This window comes from Dromiciops gliroides, chromosome 2 (genome assembly GCF_019393635.1).
Source record: "Dromiciops gliroides isolate mDroGli1 chromosome 2, mDroGli1.pri, whole genome shotgun sequence".
NCBI lineage: Eukaryota > Metazoa > Chordata > Mammalia > Microbiotheria > Microbiotheriidae > Dromiciops > Dromiciops gliroides.
Genome location: NC_057862.1, coordinates 297,627,645 through 297,646,483, shown reverse-complemented (window position 1 = coordinate 297,646,483; position 18,839 = coordinate 297,627,645). Strand labels below are relative to the sequence as shown.

The 18,839-nt window shown below is 41.3% G+C and overlaps 1 protein-coding gene across 1 annotated transcript in view; it reads left to right on the top strand.

Annotated features, from left to right (window-relative positions):
* The window catches only part of HHIPL1 (HHIP like 1), a 90,569-nt gene that overhangs the window by 24,155 nt on the left and 47,575 nt on the right, over positions 1-18,839 (top strand). Inside the window, exons 2-5 of the mRNA XM_043985987.1 lie at positions 2,012-2,658; positions 6,487-6,630; positions 9,190-9,518; positions 11,443-11,569. Of these exons, the coding sequence (XP_043841922.1) occupies positions 2,012-2,658; positions 6,487-6,630; positions 9,190-9,518; positions 11,443-11,569 (1,247 nt within the window). The remainder of the gene's footprint in view (positions 1-2,011; positions 2,659-6,486; positions 6,631-9,189; positions 9,519-11,442; positions 11,570-18,839) is intronic.

Here is an 18,839-nt window from a genome sequence, read left to right as displayed (position 1 = left end):
GGAACTGTGCCTTGGAGGTCTTTCTATCCCTTATATCACCAGGGATGACTAAGGGGAAGTGCATTGAATGAATTATGACCTTATGACTTTAGGCAAAGAATTCTAGGGAATTTCCAGGGATATTTGTTGCACATGCTATTCATTTTTCCAAGTTTTGGTCACAGAGTTTCTATTAAATTCTCTAATGGAAAGTAGGTAATAAGTTTGGATTTTGGATAGACACATCATATGCATGTATTTTTCAAAACATTGGCACAGTATTTGATATACAGTAAAGACTTAAATACTTTTTGTTGACACTTTTCTAGAACACTGTTGTAACTGGCCTGGTTTTAATTTGTTTTGAGATGTAGTAAGGGCATTAGTACCTTTGACAGTAACTTCAATTGTAAAATGGGGGAAATAATAGCACCTACCCCCAGGGTTGTTGTGAGGATAAACTGAGATAATATTTGTAAACTGTTTAGCATATGGCAAGCATTATATAAATGTTCCTCCTCATCCTCCTCTATTTCGACCAAACTTATGAAAATAACCTGCTTTGTGACTTTTGGGCCTCAGTCACCTCATTTATAAAATGAAGAGGTTAGACAAGGTAATTTCTTTTTTTTTTTCTTTTTAAATCATAAAAGTATTTTATTATTTTCAGTCACATGTAGAGATAGTGTTCAACATTTATTTTTATAAGATTTTGAGTTCCAAAATTTTCTCCCTCCCTTCCCTCCCTCCTCCCCAAGACAGCAAACAATCTGATATAGGTTATCTATGTGCAATCACATTAAACATATTTCTGCTTTTAGACTAGGTAATTTCTAAGCTTCCTTCCAGAGCTCAAACATTCCATGGTTGTGTGATTATTAGTTTTCTTTTATTCTGACATTCTCTGAAACAATGATCTTGGCATTCCCTCTAGTCTAGCATGTTGTTGATATTCTCTTTCTCTCTCTCCACATACATAGATGCATACATGCATATATACATACACGCATACACACATATATCCTAGACAACATACAGATGATAAGTGGATAAGACATTTGTAGATACTAAGCAAAATAAGTCACTCTTCTTTACCAATTCAATTTGGTAAGCATTTATTAAGTGCCTATTGTGTGTCAGGCACTGTACAGGGTATGGGGAATACAAAAGCAAAAAGCCATTAAACCATCAGTGCATCAATGAGGCCTGAGCATGGAAAGGTCTCCGGAGCAGAACAGGTCTATCAGAAAAAGAACTGAACTCAGAGTCTAAGATTGTTTGAGTATCTTGGCTCTGGCATCTAGGTGCTCTCTGTGACACAATGTAAGCTCCTTGAGGACAGGGATTTCTGTTTTTGTTTTTATATCCTTGATGCTTAGCATAGTGCCTGGTATGAGGAGGCACCTAATAAATATTTGTTGAATGATGAATGAATGAATTAAAGAAAAGTCACTTCTCTGAAACTCATCTACGAAATGGGTATGTTAATACTTATGTTACTTATTCCACAGGAATACTGGGAAATCACTTTGTAAACCTTAAAAGCACTATAGAAATGTGAATAATTATTGTGGGAATAACTTTTAGCAGAGAGGAATGTGGTATAGTGGATAGATCACTGGTCTCAGTGCCAGAAAGCTCTCTAGTCAAATGCTTCCTCTAATATACACCAACTGTGTGACCTTGGGCAAGTCACTTAATTTCCCAGTGTTCTATGCAATTTCCTATGAGTTGTTTGGAACCCTTCTTTTAAAGAAGGTGCCTTTCTGGTTTGATAGAGTTTCATCATCTGGGAGTTCCCTGTGCCAGTGAAATCACAGGTGTAATCCCTATTTTATTTTAACTTAGCTAAAATGTTATTAGCAGTTTTTATCTCTTTTCTGAGTAGTGCAACAAGGCCTCTTAGAAGAAATAGCATTATAGGAGCCATTTGAGGGAAATGGGCACAGCTCTTTTCTTTTGGTTATGGAAAGAGTTGTTGGCCAGGAGGGCTTTGGGGTAAAAATGAAGACCAGTTTCTCTCTGTCTATAGGAATGCTCTCCATATGCTGCACACCTGTTTGATGCAGAAGACCCATCCACACCTCTCCGGACAGTGCCCGGGCTCTGTAAGGACTATTGCATAGATGTATGGCACCAGTGCAGGACCATATTCCGTCATCTCTCCCCGGACCCAGAGCTATGGGCCCTGGAGACAAATCGGGCCAAGTTTTGCCGCTACTTATCACTTGATGATGCTGACTATTGTTTTCCTCACCTATTGGTCAACGAGAATCTGAATGTGAACCTGGGTCAGGTGAGGGCTGACAGAGAAGGCTGCCTGGAGCTCTGCCTGGTGGAGGTGGCCAATAGGCTCCGGAACCCTGTGGCCATGGTGCATGCCAATGACGGCACCCACCGATTCTTTGTGGCTGAGCAGGTGGGGCTGGTCTGGACTTATCTCCCCAACCGTTCCAGGTTGGAGAAGCCATTTCTGAACGTCAGCGAGGCTGTGCTCACCTCTCCTTGGGAAGGTGATGAGAGGGGCTTTCTTGGCATTGTCTTCCACCCTCAGTTCAAGTATACTGGCAAAGTCTATGTTTACTACTCTGTGGAGGTCAGTTACGAGGAGAGGATCCGCATCAGCGAGTTCAAGATTTCCGATGATGACATGAATACTGTGGACCACAGATCTGAAAGGTAGTGAGTGCCTTTTGGGGAGAACTCACCCCTGAAATTCCCAGGGGAGGGAGGAAGACAAAGGGGAAAAAAGTACAATAGGACTTTGGTTGTTTGAAGCCCTCTGGATTGAATTACATTTTCTAGATAATGGAAATTCACCCTTTTGAGAAGCAAAACTTTAAAAAACAATGAACATTTGAGATGGAAATCTTCCTCAAATGTGTCACACACTCCTTTGGTGTCTTAAAGTTTAAAATTTTAGAATGTTAGGACTCAAAAAGTGACCTAGGAATCATAGGATCATATGGTGTAGTACCAGAAGGGACCCAAGAGGTCATCTTAGTCTAACTCATTCTTTTTGTCTCCATCCCTTCATAGTGCTCAAACCATAACAAGAGCTTCATAAATGCTTGCTGATTAGCTGATTGATCTAACCCCTTGTTTCACATATGAGGAAACTGAGGCCTACAGAGGCAGCCGCAAATATTTATGAAATCAATAAACATTTTTAAAGTGCCTACTATGTGCCAGCGCACCGTGCCAAGTTCTGGTGATGTAAAGAAAAGCAAAAACAAACAAAAACAATCCCTATTCTCAAGGAGCTCATAGGTAACATGCGAACAGCCATGTATAAACAAGATCTATACAGGATAAATTAGAGATGATTTCAGAGGGAAGGCACTAAGCTGTGGGAAGACTGGGAAAGTCTTTTTTTGTGTGTGTGAGGCAATTGGGGTTAAGTGACTTGCCCAGGGTCACACAGCTAGTGTCAAGTGTCTGAGGTCGGATTTGAACTCACGTCCTCCTGAATCCAGGGCCGGTGTTCTATCCACTGTGCCACCTAGCTGCTCTGAAAGTCTTCTTAAAGTAGGCAGGATTCTAGGCAAAGGCAGAGATAAAGAGGGAGAGGTTCTAGGCATGGGAGACAGCCAATGAAAATGCCAAGTTTGGGAGATGGAGTGTTTGCCATATGTGAGGAGGCCAGTGCCACCAGCTCAGAGAGTGTGTGGAGGGGAGTGAGGTGTAAGAATATTGGAAAGGTAGGAAAGAGCCAGGTTAGGAAGGGACAGTAATTAACTTGCTCATTGCATTGTAAAGGGCAGCTAAGTATGCAGTGGATAGAGCACTGGGCCTGGAATCAGGAAGATTCATCTTCCTGAGTTCAAATCTGACCACACTTACTAACTGTGTGACCCTGGACAAGACATTTAACCCTGTTTGCTTATGTTTCCTTATCTAAAATAAGGTGGAGAAGGAAATGGCAAACCACTCCAGTGTCTTTGTCAAGAAACTCCCAAATGAGGTCATGAAAAGTCAGACATGACTGAAAATGACTGAACAACAAAACTGGGTTCTAAGTTGCAGGGCTGGTATAAAACACTGGTCTATACCCAGTGTTCTTTCTATTAAATCATACTTCTCATTCAACCCTCCCACTGTGCTGAAAATAATTTTCTCATTTTCCCCTCAATGTCAGCTGTCATTTTTTCACAACCATTCTCCTTCAGTCTAACTGGAAGCTTCTAATCTGTTGGGGCTAGAGAATAGATCTCCAAGTTTGTTAAAACAGTGTATAAAGTAAGAGTAATTTGGCATAAAATAACTTTCTATTAATTCTCTTCTTTAGAACTCTCCATTTTTAACTTAATTGTGGTATTTTTCTCTGCCCCCCCTTAATTTAATTATTCTTTTCATTAAAATTTCTTTCTCTGCATTCGAGTAAATCCATTCTGACCATTTGCATCTGGGTCATTCCCTTTATACATCATCTATGCACAGATTATCTTTCCATGCCTGGAAAAGACTCCCTTCTATCTCCACCCATCCTTTAAGGCTCATCCAGACAGTCAACAAGCATTTTTTATCACAAGCCAGGCAGTGTGCAAAGCACAGGGTCTACAAATACAAGGAGATAAAGGTATCTGGCCTCAAGAAGGTTACATTCTAATGAGGGAAGATAAAATAGAAAAGGTGGAGAAAGAACATAGGAAAAGGGGCAGGGACAGGGTAGGAAAAATCCAAAGTACATGGTGGAGATGACTGAGACATGATTGGCCTGGGCACCCTCTTTTTTTTTTTTTTTCAGGGCAATGAGGGTTAAGTGATTTGCCCAGGGTCACACAACTACTAAGTGTCAAGTGTCTGAGGTCATATTTGAACTCAGGTCCTCCTGAATCCAGGGTCAGTGCTTTATCCACCACACCCCCCTAGCTGCCCCCCTGGGCATCTTTCTTAAATGGAAATTCTGGAAGGGGCCATCTAATTGAAGGGGAAGGCCACAGGGGCAGAGAGTACTTCCAATATGTGAATTTCAGAGCTGGAGTGAGACTTCTAGATGAAGAGGTTTCTGGGGCATGGTCAAGAAAATCCACAGGTTGAGAGGGCCCAGCTCAGAGGTGCCTTCCCCATGAGGTTGTCTCTGTTTCACCGTTCTCCCCTACTCGCCAGACCTTTCCAGCCATTTTCCTGAGAGTCAATATAGTCTGGAGGAAAGAATGCTAGACTTGGAGTCAAATGCTGCTTCAATTACTTACTAGCTGTGTGCTTTAGCAAATCCTTTAACCTCTCAAGCTTCTGGGATAGGGAAATCTGTAAAATGGAGATAATTCTTGGTTTTTTTGTTTTTGTTTTGTTTTGTTTTCGGGGCAATGAGGGTTAAGTGACTTGCCTAGGGTCACATAGCTAGTTGAGTGTGAAGTGTCTGAGGTCAGATTTGAACTCAGGTACTCCTGAATCCAGGGCTGGTGCTTTATCCACTGCGCCACCTAGCTGCCCACAGAGATAATTCTTACACTACCTACCTGAGAGGGTATTATGATCTATGATAGAATGTAATATGGGCAAAACAGAGATCCAGGTCAAGTGCCATAATAAATATAAGGAAGAAAAGATCACTTTCAGAATCAGGAAAGGAAGGGTTTGAGCAGTCAGCACTGGAGTTGGGCACTGCAAGCTTTCATGGCATGGTACTAGCCTGAATCCTTGAGAGGAAGGTAGGGTGAGATTGGGGAATAGAGCAAATTTGTTTTTGTTTTTGTTTGTTTTGTTTGTTTGTTTTGTTTGTTTGTTTTTTGGTGAGGCAATGGGGTTTAAGTGACTTGCCCAGGGCCAAACAGCTTGGAAGTGTCAAGTGTCTGAGGCCAGATTTGAAATCAGGTCCTCCTGACTCCAGGGCCAGTGCTCTAACCACTGCGCCATCTAGCTGCCCCATATAGAGCAATTTTTTAAAGCACTTACTATGTGCCAGGGATTGTGCTAAGTGCTAGGGAGACAAATACTAGAAAACAAGATTGTTTCTCCTCTCAATAGGTTTACCTTTTAACAAGGAGAAAACAAAAAGGAAGGATAGGAAGGGGTGAGGAGGACTCATGTCAGGACAAAATGTTAGGTGAAAAGCTAGAGCAATCCAGGGAATGAGTTGAACTGGGATTGGTGTGCAAGGAATAGCAGGCCTGGCCAGAGACTCACCAATTAGGAGAGTAGGCCCTAGGGTGAAGTGAGGTGGTGAGGGTTGTTGGGGACGACATGTCCAGACAGTTGAGTTGGATGCAATCAATAGGCTGAGTGAAATAAGCAAAGCTAGCCAAATCATTTCTCCCCATCTGGGCCTCAGTATCTTTGTAAAATTAATGGGTTGAGCTTTGAAGATTTCCGTGGTTTCTTCCTGTTTTTACATGCTGATCCAAAGGATGCTTCTAGCTCTCAGTGTGTGTATTTTTAGAACCACAGAACCTAGAATGTCAGGGTTGGAAGGGACTTTAGAGGGATAGGACCCCACCAGCTGTTTCATTCTGTGATCCCAACCAAATGTGACATTCTGATTTGAGGGGATTTTTTTTCCATTAGGATAATTTTGGAAATTGAAGAACCAGCATCCAACCACAATGGTGGACAACTGCTCTTTGGAGATGATGGCTATCTTTACATCTTCACTGGAGATGGAGGAATGGCAGGAGATCCATTCGGGAAGTTTGGAAACTCACAAAACAAGTAAGGGGTTTGTTTTGCATTAGAGGAGGGGTTTGTTCTCATTGAACCAGGACAACTTGCTAGAATAGTACAAGTGCTCCCCTGCTGGAAGCAGTGCAAAGGTAGGGGATGGGTTTCTCCTTCCTCAAGGTTCTAGTCTGAAGCTTCTGCTCATAGCCAGGGTCTTTTGAGTCTAGAACATTTAGGACTGCTTTTATTTCTCCCTTTTAATCGACTGTGTGAGTGAGGTCAGTTAACATACATCCAGGAGAAACAGCGTTGAGAGTGTATGTGTTTCTCTCTGGGTACAAACATCCTTTTCTTTTCTTTTTTCTTTTTTCTTGGCAGGGCAATGAGGGTGAAGTGACTTGCCCAGGGTCACACAGCTAGTGAGTGTCAAGTGTCTGAGGCTGGATTGGAACTCAGGTCCTCCTGAATCCAAGGCTGGTGCTTTATCCACTGTGCCACCTAGCTGCCTTGGGTATAAACATTCTTAACTTTAAATAGTGCCCAATGAGGATAATTTGCTGAAAATCTGAGTTTAGTTGTAGAAGCCCCTTCAAGGAAAGGAAACAAAAGGCCATTCCTGACTGTCAAGGATCTCTGGCTGTAGGCCATCTGCCCCAGAGTTCCCTTCATTGGCATGGGTAATTGAGAGTTGACTTTATTTGTCCATTTCTTCTGGTTTAGTAAACAGTCAGCCCATGTAAATCTACTAAATATAAAAACAAAATTAGCATCCAGTTAGTGTAAATAAGGACTCTGGATTTTCAAGGCAGCTGGCTTGATTCCCTTGGTGAGATGATAGAAATCTTTCTGAGAAGGCCAAATAAAAATAGAGAGTATATCGCTAATTACAATAATTAAACCTATCATGATTAGTTATTTTTGCTTTCATATAGCAGAGTATAGGACCTTCTGAACCCCCTAATTTTTTGGATGATTTAAAAGACAAATTTCAGAAAATGGAAACTGAAGGATTCATAGGGGACGGGGCAGAACTTTATTTTATTTATTTATTTATTTATTTTTGCAGGGTAATGAGGGTTAAGTGACTTGCCCAGGGTCACACAGCCAGTAAGTGCCAAGTGTCTGAGGCTGGATTTGAACTCAAGTCCTCCTGAATCCAGGGCCGGTGTTTTATCCACTGTGCCACCTAGCTGCTCCACTCTTTTGTTTTGTTTTGTTTTTGGTGAGGCAAATGGGGTTAAGTGATGTGCCCAGGGTCACACAGCTAGTAAGTGTTAAGTGTCTAGGTTAGATTTGAACTCAGGTCCTCCTGTCTCCAGGGCCAGTGCTCTATCCACTGCGCCACCTAGCTGCCCCAGCTACCTCACTCTTAATGTACTTTAACATTTGACTTGCACTGTAATTATTCGTGCTTGTGTTCTATTACCCTTTTACACTTCAGGTTCTAGGGGTACAGAGACCGTATCTCATTCTTCTTTTTTTTTTTTTTTTTGTGGGGCAGTGGGGGTTAAGTGACTTGCCCAGGGTCACACACCTAGTAAGTGTCAAGTATCCGAGGCCGGATTTGAACTCAGGTACTCCTGAATCCAGGACCGGTGCTTTATCCACTGTGCTACCTAGCCGCCCCCGTATCTCATTCTTCTTGATTATTTTCCCCCAGCTTCAATCATAGTCGGACCTCATGAGGCTAATATGGAAAGATATTTTGCATGTATAATGTGTATCCTATTGCTTGCCTTCTCAATGGGCTGGGAAGGGGCTAGAGGGAGAGAAAGAATTTGGGACTCACAATTTAAAAAATGAATATTAAATTTAAAAAACTGCGCTAAGAGAAAAACATAGGAGGATCTAGTGTACAACCGGCAATCTGGAACAGATAAACATTTGTTCAGTTGAATTTAATGAAAGGTTTAGGATGGTTGTGATTGTCGTACAGGTGTTTCTTTGGATCCAATTCATATCTGCTACTCACTACATGTATGACATTGGGCAAGTTCTTTTACCCAGCTGGGCCTCAGTTTCCTGGTCTATTAAATGGGGGTTTTTGTACTAGAAGAGTTGGAATGGATCTTAATTATCTAAAACTAGGTACATGTTGCTTCTCCCCAATAGAATTTAAGCCCCTTGAGCTTACAGGGACTGGTTCATTTTCTCGTTGTGTCCCCAGGGTCTAGCACAACATCTGGCAGATAGTAGATAATAAAAAATACTTGCTGAATGAATGAATGAATTCCATGAACTCATAAGTGATAGTCGGGAGACAGCTTTGTAAACCCTAAAGACCTGTATGTTTAAGAGAAATGGTGTACAAAGAAGATTGAGAATGGGCCTTGGAATCAGGAAGACCTCACCTCAACTCCTCCCTGTGACCTGCACTGGCTGTTTGACTTTGGGCAAATCACTTAACCCTTCAATATACCAAGAGAGTCTCTGAGGCGATAAATGAAAGAGCAGGTGCTGGTCTGCATTGATAGAGGTACTTTCCTCATTAGGAGTTCTCTATACCCGTGAAATCACAGGACTGATCACTCCCCGTCCCTGTCCCCATCCCCAAAAAGTGCTTCCCTGTTCTTTGTTGAGCTCTGTTTTCTCTCCTCTAATTGTATCCAGGTCAGCCTTACTTGGCAAAGTATTGCGGATCGATGTGAATCACAATGACCGAGGGCCCCTGTATAGAATCCCTCCTGATAATCCCTTTATTGACGACCCCACGGCCAGGCCAGAAGTCTATGCCTATGGAGTACGGAACATGTGGCGCTGTTCCTTTGACCGAGGCGACCCCATCACCAAGGAAGGGCAGGGGAGGCTCTTCTGTGGAGATGTTGGTCAGAACAAATTTGAAGAGGTCGACATCGTAGAGAAGGGGAAGAACTATGGATGGAGGGCCAGGGAAGGCTTTGAGTGCTACGACAAAAAACTGTGCGCCAATTCTTCACTAGGTAACTTGGTTAAGCCAACTCTGTCCCTTGCCCTCTTCCTACCCCCAATCCCCTGTACCTTAATAGGGATGATTCATAGACCCATATAGAATCTCAGAATGGGAAGCCACTTTGGACATCATCTAATCTAACCTTTTAACTGAAGCAGTGATCTCCTCTATAATATGGATAGGAACAGGACCTGTGATTTCATTGATATAGTGAACTGGATGGAGAAGCTCCCTCTACCAATTTGAGCCTGCAAGTCTTAGTAGCTTAGAACACTGGGAGGTTGTGACATACCCAGGGCCACAAAGTCATTAAGTGTCAAAGGCAGGACTTGAACCCAGGTCTTTTTGGCTTAGAGGTTAGCTCTTCAGTCACTATACCACATTTCTCTCTCTTTCTTCTAAAGTTTCCCTAATAAAGTCTCTTCTGGCTTTAAAATTCTATGATTTCCTCTAGTCATATAGTCTCTCATTGGTGTCTTCTAGTGATGGGGATGTTGCCACCCTCCAAAGCAACATGCTCCAAGGTTGTATGGTTCTGATTGTTAAGTTCTTCCTTTTTTTAATCTCTAATTAGATTCCCTCTTAGTTCTACCCATTGGCCTTAGTTATGCCCTCAGAAGCCTAGCAAAGTAAGTCTACTCTTTGATTTGGGTAAGGTACAACTGAAAGATCACTGGATATGGAGTGAGAAGACCTGGGTTTGAATCCTGACTTTGTGTATATGACTCTTAACAGGCACTTCCCTTTTTTGGTCCTTATCTTCCTCATCTGTAAAAAAGAGAAAATTGGACTGAATGACCTCTAAAATCCCCTCTGGTTCTGGCATTGTATGAGCCTGGGAGATATTGAAAGACAGAAATCAAATGTCCCTTATGTCTTCTCATCTATGTGAATACCATCCCTATGATATTATCATCCCTACATCTTCAGCTTGAGCCCCCATGGAATAATTCTTTTGTTGTGCTCATCTTGCTTCAACTAGTGAGGTTCCATTAATGAACTTTTTTTTTTTTTTTGGTGAGGCAATTGAGGTTAAGTGACTTGCCCAGGGTCACACAGCTAGTAAGTGTCAATGTTCTGAGGCCGGATTTGAACTCAGGTCCTCCTGACTCCAGAGCCGGTGCTCTATCCACTGTGCCACCTAGCTGCCCCCCATTAATGGACTTTTGATCAATTTTAGGACAGAATTTGATGTAGATAGTGTATCAAATCAATCAGTGGTTTCAAACTTAAATGGGGGAGGTCACTCAAATGTACATGAGGATCTTTTCTGGCTGCACATTGACTTAGAAAGCTTATATTAATATTATCTATGTTCTAATGGATTTTTATTTTGTTAAATATGTCTCATTTGTATTTTAATCTGGTTGGGGGTGCTTGGGAGTGTTATGGCAAATATGGCCACATGCAATTATTATGCAAATCTTATTCAAATGAAGATGTCAATCCTTATTTTAAAATTAACTTTATCATGATATTCAGGAAAATCCTAATGGAAATGAAATATAGGCTATACAAGAAGGTGGCTAATTACAAAATGAGAAACTCTTACATTTAGGACAAACCACATCGGAACAGGGGTCTCCATTCCAGCATCCTTGACAAATAGCTATCCATGTTCTGCTTGAAGACTTTTAGTGATGGACAACTCCCTGCTTACTGAAGTAACTCATTCCACTTTTAAGTAGCTTCAATTAAGAAGTATTTCCCTGGAGAGAGACAAAGTTTTCTTCTTTATAACTCCTGAATAATTGCTCCTAGTTCTGCCCTCCAGGGTTAAGCAGAACAATCATTTTTTCACATGATAGCCCTTCCAATATTTCAAGCCATTCATCATGTCTGGTCCACCTTCTGGGCTGGAGCTTGACTGGGTTTAGCCCAAGCTGGTAGCCAAGTGTATGAAGAAAACAGAAGCTATTTGTCTTTCCCTACAGATGATGTTCTTCCAATCTATGCATATCCACACAAGATGGGAAAGTCAGTTACAGGAGGCTATGTCTACAGGGGCTGCGAGTCCCCCAATTTGAATGGGCTGTACATATTTGGGGATTTTATGAGTGGGTAAGTAGCCATGCTGGCCAGCTCATTGACTTAATTAACACTATTGCTTGCATATATTGTCTGTTTCACCTGTTGCTTCTTGCTGATTCTTCTCCAAGTCTAACATATACTGGCTCATTATAGCTTTCATGAATGCCAGAGATATGATCATGTTGGCTTTATGCAGTGGGGTTTTTTTGTTGCCACTCACAGAACCCAACATCAATTGATCTTTCTCCCTAACCAACGAATGCCCAAAGTTCCACCATTAAGGCATTATTAGCAGAACAGTGCCTATTTGAGGATCTCCAGGGCAGAGTCTGAATGGCCCTTGAAACTTCTCCCTTTTCCTGGATTCGTGAGACTGGTTGAAAAGGAAAAGAATCAATCTTTTCTTTATTCCAAGGCTTTGATAGTGGTTAAAATGCAGCCCCAATCTGAGCTTCTGAAGTTTTTTGTTTCTGTCCCTGAACATATTATTTGGAGCCTATTAAAAAAAAACACAAAAAACCCAACAAAAACCTGTTTGACCTATCTTTAGGAGATATCTATTTCCATAGAAACCTACATTACTGAAATATTTATAAGCTCTAGATAAATGACCTATGTATTTCAAGCTGTGATCTATACAACTAGCTTACAAAACTTGGAGGGGCCCTAAAAGCATGCTGGGATAGCCTATAGCCTGTGGTAACAAAAAGGAACTCTGTGTGCTTCAAGCCACACCTACTATGAGTTATTATTTACTGAGTGGGAAGGAGAAGAGCTTGCAAGACAGCCTTAGGTATATTTCCAAATGCCCAAACCACAAAGCAGCCCATAGGATAATTCAACAATTCAACAGTTATTGAGTACTTGATATATGCTTGGCACAAAGCTAGAAACAGAGATACCAAGACAAATTTGAAAGATTTCCTGCCCTTAAAGAGCTTACATTCTACTTGGAGGGAGGGGATACAAAATTATGCAGGTAGGTAAATCTAAGATAATTTGAAGGAGAGCAATAATAACTGGGGCAGGGGAAAGATTGGGGAAACCTTCATGGAGGAAATGGTACTTGAGCTGGGCTTGGGCTTCTGATAGTCAGAGATGGGAACAAATCTCACTTTATTACTAGGGTATGGTGTGTAAAGGTAGTAGGTGCAATGTTTACTTTGGAGGACGAGGTAGTGGTTGAGTTTGGCTAGCATGTAGGGTAGATGAGGGAAGCAGCTCTGGCCCTGGAATTAGGGAGACATGAGTTCAAATTTGACCTTAGATACTAACCCTGGGCAAATCACTTAACCTCTTTTCACTTCAGTTTCCTCAACTATAAAATGAAGATCATAATATCTCACAGGGTTGTTAGGAGAATAAATGAGATAATATTTGTAAAGCATTGAGCACAGTTCCTGGCACATAGTAGGCATTTAATGTTTGATTCCCTTCCTATATGAGGGGAAACATCTGAAAAAGTAGGGTAGCAACAATTTGGGTTGGACCTTAAGCACCAGGCTGAGAAGTTTCTATTTTATCCTAGAGGGTAGGGGAGTGTCATGATAAAAACCTATACCCTAGGAAGATTCATTTGACAGTGGGATGGAGGGTAGATTAGAGAGGGAAGATTGGAAGGAGGTTATTGCCAGCCTCTAGGTGAGATATAAGGAACTGAACTAGTATGTTAACTGTGAATTTAGAGGAAATGAATGCAGAAAACAATGGGATAGAGAATATCCAAGGAGGAGGGGTTGGTCAATATTATCACCAGATTACATGATAACTTTGTTATATATTTAAAAGGAATACCAAGTTGTACGTAATAGATTTACAGTTTCATGCACAATCATTGTTTTTAAAAAATTCTACATTATAGAAATCCTTGTGTTATTTCATAATTTAAAAAAAAAGATGTAAAGAAGTCAAGAGGACTGAGGACTGAGAAAAGGCCATAAGATTTAGCAGTTTATGGATGATTGATAACCTTGGAAGAGAACAAATTCTTTAAAAATTTTTAAAATTTAATTTAATTTAGTTTTAGGTCCATGTTCTCTCTGCACCTCCCTTGCCCATAAGAAAAATAAAACCTGTTACAAACGTGTATAGTCAAGCAGAACAAATTGCTACATTGGCCATGTCCCAAAAACTCCCCAAGCACACAAATGTATATCTAGATCTGCACTTTTGAGTCAATTACCTCTCTATCTATAGGTTAATTACCTTTATCTATAGGTTAATTACCTCTCTATCTATGTGATTAGGCCTAGTGGTCTTGAAACCACCATAACAGTTTTCCCTTAAGGGAGGTCAAAAGATTATAGAACATACTCATGGAAAAATACTGACAATAGTATTTATGAAAGGTTAATACAGCTATGTCCCCCAAATAATATTTTGTATCCCACCATCTTATCTTTTTCCCTAATAATGAACCCCAAAATAATATTTTGTCTACCACCAGCTTGTTTTTTCTCCCTGATGATGAACTTACAAAATAATATTTTGGGGGCAGCTAGGTGGCACAGTGGATAGAGCACCAGCCCTGGATTCAGGAGGACCTGACTTCAAATCCGGCCTCAGACAGTTATCACTTACTAGCTGTGTGACCCTAGGCAAGTCACTTAACCCTAATTGCCTCACCAAAAAAAAATAAATATTTTGTCCTGACCCTTGATATGCAACTCAGCCAGATACAGGGGGGTTACTCAAAATCAGAATATAAAAACTCCTCCCTCAGAAGGGTCCTTTGAAGCACTCCCTTTCTGTTGAATGGACACATGTCTCTGTGCTCCCCAATGCAGTGTTGCCCTTACATGAATTATACTCTGTTAATGTGTATTCCTTAGTTGTATGTCAGATTTCCTTTTCCCCTCTTCCCCATTGCTTGCAATAAGGCTTTGCATTAAAATGATTCCTATTGTCTAAACATGTTATTTTCAGCACCCGGACTCATTAAGGGGTTGTTTCATCCAGTGTCTCTGGCTGGTCCACAGGCCTTTCCTTAGACATAAACTGGGTCCTGCACAAGGACTTAATCTATTGACAGTCACTCTTACTTTGGGGGAATATGACACTATGAACCCAATTGTAGAAAGCAAGGGTCAATAGGACAACCCTATGTCTTCCCAGGAGGGAATCCCTCATTCCAGAGCACTGTCTCAAAGCAATGGGTAACACATTTTATCCTGAGACCTTTGGAATTGCAGTTGGTCAGTTGTATCTATTGTGTTCCAAAGTCTTGTTGTTACTATATAAGTTGTTCTTCTGGTTCTGTTCACCTCAGTCTGCATTAGTTCACACAAGTCTTCTGACTTTGTGGAGGACTCAACAATCATTGCTGCAGGTCTTCTTCCCATGGCATTTAACAGCATTGGAATAGGAAAGGAGAAGATAGTGAATGTAACCCATGGTCAAGGCTTGACAGGATGTGAACAATAGTGGAGGCTAAGAGGCAAAGGGATGTCAAGGTACATAGCTGAGCAGTTTAATGTTGACTAGGAAGAGAGGAAAGTGAGGCAAAAGCAGGTACTGGATTAGAAAAATAATGATAGAGTCATTGGAGGTCAGGGTGAGGAAAAAATTGATTTGGGAGGTGTGAGATAGAGGGAAAAGTGGAAGGACAAGAGGCCAGAATTTCAGAATTCAAAATCATAGAGGTAGCATAGGAATGGGTTATGATAAGATCCCTGGAGGTGACTGAGCTGGAATGAAGAAGTAGGGCACAGAGGCTGTGAAGGCTGATGGATTAGGAGGCCAGGATATTGAAAAGGACTTCCATATATACACTGAAGTATCCAAGAAAGAGGGCAGGGGATGAGGTGGAGAGAAAGACTATGAGCCCAGTTCTGAACTCCTTAAAAAAAGAGTTTGAGGGGCAGCTAGGTGGTGCAGTGGATAGAGCACCGGCCCTGGAGTCAGGAGTACCTGAGTTCAAATCCGGCCTCAGACACTTAACACTTACTAGCTGTGAGACCCTGGGCAAGTCACTTAACCCCAATTGCCTCACTAAAAAAAAAAAAAAAAGAGTTTGAGTGATTTTAGCCACAAGAACCTAGGCAAGGTAATTGATATACATAGGGGAAGCAAATCTCCAAAAAACAGAGGTTGCAGAGGGAGGAAGGAGCTAGAGGGGTCAGTGGGCAATTAAAAGTAGAATGATTTCTCTTTTTTCCAGGGCAAAGAAGGAGACATTCACATTAGAGAGGGTAACCAATGATAGAAATGGTATCTTCTGGAGCAGGTCAGGAGCACCAGAAGATGGAATGAGTACAAGGTGAAAGGGCCAGGTTGAGCGATAGCTTGTTAAGAGTAGAGATTCCAGAGAGCACAATGGAATGGGAGGGCAGAGGAGACTATGGATAGGAATGAGAGTATTATACATACAAAAATTAACTACATAGGATGTGTGAAGGAAGACGCTATCTAAAGAAAGAACTAATAAATAGATATATGTGAAGAATGGTTTTACATATACATATTTTTATACATATATGTGTATTTGTGTGTAATGGTAGCCATCTCTAGGGCAAGGGGCAGAGGGAAAGTGTGGGATGGGAAGGGAGGGGAAAAAAAAGAAAGTTACATGATAACTTTATTATATTTTAAAAGGAATAGCAAGTCGTACATAATAGATTTGCAGTTTCCTCTTTTTTTTCTATTCTACTATGCTGTGGAAATGTTTATTTTATTTCTTAAGTTCAGAATAAAATAAATAAAAATTTTAAAAGGAGAGGGAAGGGTAGGGGAGAAGGCTTTTCACTTGGGTGGACAATAACAGTTTACATTTCTGTAGTTCTTTAAAGTGGTTTCGTGTACAACACCATGGTATAACATACATGGATTCCTGTTCAGGCATGGGTTGAATCGGATTATGACTGAACATTTTCCACATCTGAAAGGCTGTTATTCTGTGATGGGGAAAGAGCCCTGGACTTGGGAGTTAAACATTAGTACTAGTATGAGCCTTCACACACATTGAGTGTAACCACTTTACTTTTTCTGAGACTCAGTTTCTTTATGTGTAGAATGGAGATAATAAGACCTGTGCATCTGGCTCAAGGGAGTCCTCTATAAGGAAAGTATTTTGTGATTCTTTCGGCACTATATAAACAAATTATTATTTTCATGTGTCTTCATTACAGCCCTGAGCAGGAGATAGGGAAGGAATTTATTAATACTCAAACATCTGACTTTACACTTGTTTCCTATGATTATCCTACATGCAGCCAGTGTTTCAGGCAGAATAGGCAGCTAGGTGTTCTTTTTTCTTTTTTTTTGGTGAGGCAACTGGGGTTAAGTGACTTGCCAAGGGTCACACAGCTAGTAAGTGTCAAGAGACTGAGGCCAGATTTTTTTTTTAAGTGCAACGGGGTTAAATGACTTGCCCAGGGTCACACAGCTAGTAAGTGTCAAGTGTCTGAGGCCAGATTTGAACTCATGTCCTGAATCCAGGTGCACCACCTAGCTGCCCCTAGGTGTTCTTTTTTCAAATTTGACATTGTCCTTCCTGTCTCTCTGCCTTTGCCCAGCCTGTCACTTGCCTGGTGCACATCCCTTGCCTGTCCCTACTAGAATCTCAGGTTTTCTTCAAAATTGACCTCTAGTGTTGTTACCTCTGACCTTTCTTGAGTTCTAGAGTTGTTAGGACTCCTTCCATCCTCAAATAATCACTTAGTTTCTTATCTCTGTATTGAATACTTCCAGTATAATAATAATAATAATAATAATAACTAACATTTATATAGCACCTATGTGCTAAATGCTTTGCAAATATGATCTCCTTTAATCCTTACAACAACTCTGGGAGGCATGTTACTATTATCACTCCCATTTTACAGATGAGGAAACTAAGACAGAGGTGAAGTGAATTGCCCAGGATCACACAGATAATAAGTGTCTCAGGCCAGATTTGAACTTGGGTCTTCCTGATTCCAGACTTGACTCTCCATCTACTGTATCACTTAGCTACAAACATAACTGCTTTATTTTATTTTGGCTTTATTTGTGGCTAGGTCCTCAGGACCTACCACAGAGCGTTGCCCTGAGGAGTAGGCAACAGCTGGTCAACAAGCATCTTATTAAATGCTTATTTTGTGTTAGGCACTGTGCTAAATTCTGGGGATACAAAGAAAAGCAAAAAACAACCCCTGCCCTCAAGTAGTTTACATTTAAATGAGGGGAGACAATATGTGCATACAAGATATCTCCAGAGTGAATAGATGGTAATCTGAAAGGAGAAGGTACTAACAGTTGGAAGAACATGAAAGGTCTCCTATAGCCGGGGAGATTTGCAGTTAGTCTTGAAGGAAGACAAAACCCAGGAGGTAAAGGTGAGGAGGGAAATCATTGCAGGTATGGAGGACAGCCAATGGGAAGTTATGGAGAGAGGAGATGGAGTAATGTGTTTGAAGAACATAAAGTGGTCTAGTGTTACTGAATCACAAAGTGTGTGAAGACAAATAAAATATTAGAAGATTGGAAAGGTAGGAAGGGGCCAGGGTTTATGTTTGATCCTTTAGGTAATGGGAAGCTACCAGGGATCAGGGAGCAGGGAAGTGACATAGTCACACCCGAGCTTTAGAAACATCACCTTGGGGGCAGCTAGGTGGCACAGTGGCTAGAGCACTGGGCCTGGAGTCAGGAGGACCTGAGTTCAAATGTAGCCTCAGACATTTACTAGCTGTGTGACCCTGGGCAAGTCACTTGACCCCAGTTGCCTCAAAAAAAATGAAGAAAAAAGAAAAAAGAAAAGAAACATGACCTTGGCAACTAAGTAGAAAATAGTTTGGCGTGGGGAGACGCTATAGGTACTTTTTTTTTTTTGGTGAGGCAATTGGGGTTAAGTGACTCGCCCAGGGTCACACAGCTAGTAAGTGTCAAGTGTCTGAGGCCGGATTTGAACTCAGGTACTCCTGATTCCAGGGCCGGTGCTCTATCCACTGTGCCACCTAGCTGCCCCAGCGCTATAGGTACTTAATAAACATTTTGGTTTTTTGTTTTGTTTTGTTTTGTTTTGTGGGGCAGTGAGGGTTAAGTGACTTGCCCAGGGTCACACAGCTAGTGTCAAGTGTCTGAGGTCAGATTTGAACTCAGGTCCTTCTGAATCCAGTCCCGGTGCTTTATCCATTGTGCCACCTAGCTGCCCCCACTTAATAAACATTTGTTGAATTACATTGCATCCCATTTTTCCTATAAGGGCAGGGAATGGAGATGATATTAGGAAAAAAGGAATTTTTCACTGCAGCAGACAATCATGAACCTGAGACCCAGAGAGCTGACCTCAAGTAGATTTGCGTTCCATGGCTAGTCAGTGCCT